This window comes from Poecilia formosa, unplaced genomic scaffold (genome assembly GCF_000485575.1).
Source record: "Poecilia formosa unplaced genomic scaffold, Poecilia_formosa-5.1.2 Scaffold601, whole genome shotgun sequence".
NCBI lineage: Eukaryota > Metazoa > Chordata > Actinopteri > Cyprinodontiformes > Poeciliidae > Poecilia > Poecilia formosa.
Genome location: NW_006800540.1, coordinates 31,163 through 37,907, shown reverse-complemented (window position 1 = coordinate 37,907; position 6,745 = coordinate 31,163). Strand labels below are relative to the sequence as shown.

Here is a 6,745-nt window from a genome sequence, read left to right as displayed (position 1 = left end):
GAAATTTTCAAAACTGCTTGTTCAATCGTCAAATCAGGTGTTACTTGTGCACAACGAAAAAAGAAGTTTCTTATTTCTTCCAACAAGTTGCAAATACTTTTGTGCATCCAAGCAATTATGTACAATTCTCTGCTTTTTCCTACATGTTCAATTGCTTTTGATATGATGGTCATTATTTATTATATGAATTGTCTCAATCTCCACAACATTTAAGCATAATTTCATCGCTTAAATGTTAACAAGCAAAACGCTCGAACAGGTTATCACAATATGTCAAGCATAATTCTATACATTTCCTCCTGTACTTTCTCTTGCTGTCGCTAGTTTTTTCTCTGAGCTGTTTCCAGATATTCTTCAGTAATTCCCCGTCTCCCTTTTTTTCTTGTTTAAAATGATGATGGATGATGATTTTTATTTGCTAGCACCTTTCAAGACACCCAAGAGCACTTTACAATAAAAAAACCAATACAAGTGTACACTAAAAATGAGAACAAATGTAGAAGAAAAAATAAATAAATGAAAGATTACAATGATAAGGCCAACTTGAACAGATGTATGTTGAGTTGTGACTTGAAAGTATGAAGTTGGTGATCAAGGGTTAGTCATTAGGGAAGCTGTTCTGGTAGGGGTGGTTGTTGTCCACACAGTTTTATACAGTTGGACACAGTCATGACACTGTCACCCTCTCAATGTGGCTGCCACAGAGTATTCCAGTCAGTAACCTCAAAACAACCTTGCAGGGCTCCCCCAGCTTCCGGTGACCATCTTCTTACAGTTCTTTTTGTTAGAATTGTTTTTATGAAAATCACAAGATTTCCAGGAGTCTTGATTGATCAGTTACATTTTTTTATCAGAGTTTGGAGCTAGTAAGTAAATTCCAGGAATATACATGTATAGAAGCAAGACGGAGGAATAAACAACCAAGTTGTGGAGAAAATAAGTGCTGACCAGCTGTTGAAAGGTGACGGTAAATGGTCTGTACTTGTACAGAACTTTATATAATCCAGAGGATGCCAAACATACAGTAACATTCAGTCGTTCACTCATTCACACTCTGATCATGGTAAGGTACATTGTACCACAGCTGCTTTGAGGCAGTTTGACAGAAGCAGAAATTACCGAAAATTAAGAAAAATACCACAGCAACATAGAAATGTGCAAGTTTGTACTGATGAAAGGATGCAGACCTTGGAGAGCTGGTAGAGACTGAGGACTTGTTTGCAGTAGCTGCTCCCATGGCGACACTGATCCACCCGTTTCTGGATCTGGACAGTGACTGCATCTTCGTGGAGGGGCACCATCACAAATGAGGACAGGCTGCTGAGTGAGGGGGCTGGTTGGGCAAGAGAAGAAAATTACAGAAAGGACCAACGAGGGAAAGGATTTTAGGGAAGATGTTAAAAAAGAACATACACTGGGTTAGAGCCTTTGTTTCTATGGGTTCTGAGGTCTGCCCTTGTTGTTCCGGTACCAAGAATCCACATGCCAGAGCATGGCAGCACAGGACCAACCATACATCTGGATTGTGCATATTGAAATAGCGGCAAACACGACTGGCTTCATGTATACTACCCTTATCTAGTAACTGGTCAATAAGTATTGCCAAAACTCTTCTCTCTTCAGAACTTAAATCTGATTCTGTTTCCAACTCCTCAGGCTTTTCTGGGAATCCCTCCAGACTCAGGTACTTCTCCATATTCAGGTCTGCGATGTTAGAGAACGAAAACTCCTTCATGAACATCTCATATTCGTTGGTTTCAGGTGTGATTGCTGGTGGCAGCAGGTTAAACATGCTCTTTTCCTCTATTGTAGTTGTGAGAATGTGCTTCTGGACCTGACAGAACCACAGCTTTTTCTCCAGCCTCTGTAGCTCATCCACAGGAACAGGGGTTAGCAAAGAAAGCCAGTGAGCTGTGAGCTGGAGCAGCAAGCAGCATTCCTGGATGTCCAAAACATTTGTCTGAGCCTGGTCACCATCAGGGCCGGCGGCGGCCTCAGTCTGAGATAAAAAGAACTGCGCGGCTGACTCTGGCTCAGTGCTATCAGCTTTCAGTCGCCTGTGGCACTTCTTCCAGAAGGCCACTCGGGTCTCCAAACGTCTCCACCGCCACTTGCTCTTGTGGAAGTTTACTTCCTGAAGCAGCTGCAGGGAAAGCAGATATAGAACACAAAGCATTTAGCTTTTTTTGTCACTAACAAGTTCATCCATCCTCAAGTTATATTGTCAAAACTCTAAATACAGAAATACCAAAAGAAAGCTACAGGGTAAGAATATTCTAGTCGCAGTTAGAGGGTCTCAGAATTGTAGTTTTTATTCGAGAGCAGACACTCAATGTTGTGTAAAATTGGGTGGACTAGCCCTTTAGCAATTTACCGACTCGGAAGCAACAAACAGAATCTAACTTTAGCTTCATATACAAAACAAAGTAAGTGTATAAGGCTTTATGTGTGAAGGTGTCACACATAATGTGTCATAGAAATTAATTCTATGATGCTTCGTACACAAATGAGTCTCGACTCCCCCTAGTGGTCTGGAGCATTCTGTTTTGCTGATGGAGTTTGTAGTTTTATTTCCCCCTTGCTCCTTTTTCTTGTGATTGCAGTGTTTTGTCATTGATGCCTTTTTTTGTTTGCATTAATTTTGTTGACTGAAAGTTTTTGCTTCCATTTTCTGTTGTTGGAGCATTTTCTTTGTTGTTGTTTGCAGTGCTTTGCTGTTGCATTTGCTTTTTGTTTTTACGTGTTGGTAGGTCCTCTTGCCTTTTACTGCATGTTTGCACCTGTGGGCCACCGTAGTTAGAACAAGCTATCTTAAGGGAAGCAATTGTAAAATCTGGAACATTTTAACCCACTGGAGGTGAGAATGGATGATGTTCATAGGATTTCTTTGATTATTTAGTAAGTACATCTTCTTATTTAATAACACGCTACAGACATGTGCTGTAGCGTAAAACATAAAGTTGCATGTGAGCATGAAAACGTTCTCATGGATAAGTTACCGGACAGAAAAGGTACTAGAAGAAGAGACTGGGAAAAATTAGATAGGAAGTTTTCTATTGAATAGAATAGGAAGCTGTCCTTGTGCGAAGGAGAAGCAACGTGATATTTGAAAGCCAAAAAGTGAAATTTATTATGTAGACAAGGTTGTAGACAAGGATCAGTTTGTACAAACTAGGTGTATATTTACTAAAAGAAATGTGCAATTTGTATTAAGAGTCTGGTAGAGATAGCTCACAGTGTAAAGTGCTTTGCAATCTCTTTAGTATTAATAACCATAAGTAGTAACTGTCTGACTTTTCTCTCTGGGTCCAATTTTAGTCCTTTCTTCCTTCATTTTAAACATAACTCTAGAAACTAAAACAAGGCTAAACCTTGTGTGACCTGATGGTTCAGACCTGGCTCATGAGGAGGCGGTGAACAGGCAGACCAGCCAGCACTGCCACCTGTCTGGCCTGGCTGTAGCATCCTCCAGTTTGCAAAGCATCCACTATCAGCTGAAACTCCTCCTGCTGGACAGAGGGGGAAATGCACTGCAGCAGGCTCTGGGACAGAGTCACACCTGATCCTTGCAGTAACTGACTCAGCTGGCTCAACTTCCTGAAGTCTGGACCTGGAGACAAACAGGAGTTACATGCACACACACACATAGGAATACATAGGAATATACACAATTCAGAAGATATTATCTTTTTCAAAGTTTTGTTCATCAGTATTTTCAGAGCATGTTTAAAGTTCTATATTCAAGCCTGGGTATCCTTAGCTTCCAAAAGTTATTTGAGCAGACTGAGCTGTGCAACCTAAGGATAATTCTAAATCTATAAATTTCAGTGACTCAATTCACCATGAGACAAAACACAGTAATTACATATAGACTGATGTTTATGAGCCTTTATTTTTGTTAATTATGATTATTCTCAATAAAAATCAGACTCTCCTAGCATGGAAACATGATATTCAAGCTCTCTTTAACATTGTTGAACAAAGAAGCAGTTTGATGATGTGACAGAAATGAAGAAAAAACAGAAGAAATCTGGTGCCAGCTTTTTTTCATACAAGCACTGGGCATATATGATAAAAAACAAACAAATTAAAATCACATTTTCTGAGCTGATTCTGTCAGTAAGAGATGCATATTGTGATCACTTTGTGAGGCAGCAGCCCTGAACATCTCACCATTGGATTTGAGAAGTTTGTCAACGTCAGCCAGGAGCTGCAGCAGCTGGTGAAGGTCGTACTGGGAGGAGCAGCGCAGCAGCATGGTGAGGAGCAGCACTGAGGCTTGGCTCTCCACCCACTGCAGAGGAAGGCTGCCTGCAGCCTCTGGACCACAGTTTCTGAGCTACACCAAAGGAAACAGATCAGTTTCAGTCTCTCTTCTTTTAGCTAATTTCACTGTCAGCTCAATCACATTTCTTAGCCCACCATCTGCTCCCTTTGCTCTCTCCTTGCTACCACAGTACTGTTCTACAGTGCATAAACATGTCATAAAGAGATGCTGACCCATTAAAAAAATCCCAAAAACATGACAGATGCAAGAACTGAATGTGCAACTAAGCTCATCATATACTGAGATCCAACTATAATCTTTAAAACTCATGGATAACAATTGTTGTGTGGTATTTAACCTTCAGTATTTATCAAAAATCCCAATCTACTTGAAATGCACATGAAGACAAAGCCATTTCAAAATACCCCATGAAATAAATGCATCATTTTATTACCTTGGCAGAGAAATAAAAACACAGGAAGAACAGACTGCTTTTCCCACCCTGAACTTTATGTTCATTTGGTTCTGATATGACCTACAGTTCAAGTCATTGTCTGCAGTGGTCACTCTTAAAGACATTTATTATTATAAAGCTACATCCAACAACATAGTGTTCAAGATTTTTAAAACAGTTTAAACTGAATTACTGTAAATAATTTTTTTCTTACATTGTATTAAAATGCAGTCAACAGTCCTACTTACAGCAATAAGTGTCCTCTGAAAGTCCAACAACTTTGTCTTGGCCTCAGTGAATTTTCTGTAATCGCAACACAACTCGAACATTCTCAGCACCAACACCAGGGGACAATCCTGAGGAAAAAAAAGTATTTGTTATTGGTAGTACTGATTGTTTGCTAGAATGAACATTACTATAAATCTAGGATATAATCTGCAAAAACACACAATCTTACCAAGTATTTTTGTCTAGTTTCTAGTGCAAATATCTTAGTACATTTGAATTAAGACAAAACTAATTTAAAAGTATCTTATCAGCAAGAATCTTGTTTTAAGTAAATAATTCCTTAACATTGGTGAAAATTGGCAGATTATTTCACTTATATCACAGGGAAATTGTCTTATACGTAAATTTATCTGCTAATGGAATAGGTCTTTTTTTCCACCAATATTAAGGAATTATTTACTGAACACAAACTTCTATATCTTGCTGAACAGATACTTGTAAGGTATTTTTCACTTATTTCAAGTGCAATAAGAAATTTGCACTAGAAGCGAGACTAAAAATACTTTGTAAGACTTGGTGTTTTTGCAGTGTGTAGGTCAATGATACCTGCTGAAAAAGCTCAAATCCTCGCAGGAGGACCCAGGTGTGACCCTGCCTCAGCAGCGTCTTCCAGATGACTGACAGGTCATGGAGGGTCCATTCATGGTCCTGGGGGGCTTCGGTGAGGTGTGAAGTGGCCTCTTCTGTTGTTGTGTCAACGACAGAGGTCAGCATCCACACACACAGACATGACAGCAGATCTGTTCCCTGTCAGTTACATGGGAAAAAAAGAACCAACAACTAGATCAGAATTAAGATTCTGTCTAAGACCATGTATTATCTAGTTCATAACACAAAATGTGCCAAACTGATGGAGACACAGATAGGGACAGTTTGTAGTAACTCAATGTATTTACTATTAGTATAATACAGGTGTTATGGCAACAAGTAAAACTTAAATATAACTTGACTTGACATGTAGTTGTTTGTTCGAGCCAGATACCTGCAGACAGGCAGCAAGTACTGCCAGCATCGGGCAGTGTTGAACTATTGCTTCATGTAGGAGAAACTTCCATGACACTTGCTTCTCCTGGCTCTGCAGCAGCACCTGGAACAGCTCCCCACCATGTTCAGAGCCCCCAGCGACCACATCTGTTCTCAAAAAGCCCAACTGTTCCTGAGGGTCTCGGCTCGTCTGATTGTGAACCTGCAGGTCTTGAAATGCGAGGCTTAGGTGAGCCTGCAAGACGGGGTCAAAGAGACCTACCAGGGACCTCACCTGGGGAAACAAAATTGAAAGACTCAAAGATGATTTGTCAGTAAAATTAATTTTGAATTGAATTGGAAAAAAAACAAAACAAAAAAAAAACAAAACATCATAGGCTCAAGGAACAAAATTTAGCATCACTGGGGATAAAGAAAATCTCAAGATTCCCCCACCCCCACACGTGTGTGTAACTATGAGTGAGGATTTTGCAAAACAATTTTGTTAAGATTATTTTTTAAAATAAAGGTCCTGATTTTTTCAAGAGAAAGTACACAACATATCAAGCTATTTGGCCAGGTGAGAAAAATTATTTTTGATCATTTCATCAGTGAAATTAAGTTTACTCTTGTTATATACAGTACAGACCAAAAGTTTGGACACACCTTTTCATTCAAAGAGTTTTCTTTGAATGACGACGACACATTCATTCACACTTTTACATAGATTTTTACCCAGAATGCAAATGGAGAAAACCGTGAGTGAAACGGTG

General features: G+C 39.5%; 1 protein-coding gene across 3 annotated transcripts in view; it reads right to left on the bottom strand.

Moving 5' to 3' along the window:
- Positions 1–6,745, bottom strand: part of spg11 (SPG11 vesicle trafficking associated, spatacsin) — a 34,455-nt gene that overhangs the window by 4,401 nt on the left and 23,309 nt on the right. For all 3 annotated transcript variants that reach the window (XM_016665623.1, XM_007541312.2, XM_016665622.1), the window contains exons 25-31: positions 5,992–6,267; positions 5,556–5,756; positions 4,970–5,077; positions 4,174–4,339; positions 3,396–3,610; positions 1,414–2,143; positions 1,188–1,333 (exon numbers count right to left, since the gene is read on the bottom strand). In XM_016665623.1, coding sequence (XP_016521109.1) covers positions 1,188–1,333; positions 1,414–2,143; positions 3,396–3,610; positions 4,174–4,339; positions 4,970–5,077; positions 5,556–5,756; positions 5,992–6,267 — 1,842 coding nt within the window. The remainder of the gene's footprint in view (positions 1–1,187; positions 1,334–1,413; positions 2,144–3,395; positions 3,611–4,173; positions 4,340–4,969; positions 5,078–5,555; positions 5,757–5,991; positions 6,268–6,745) is intronic.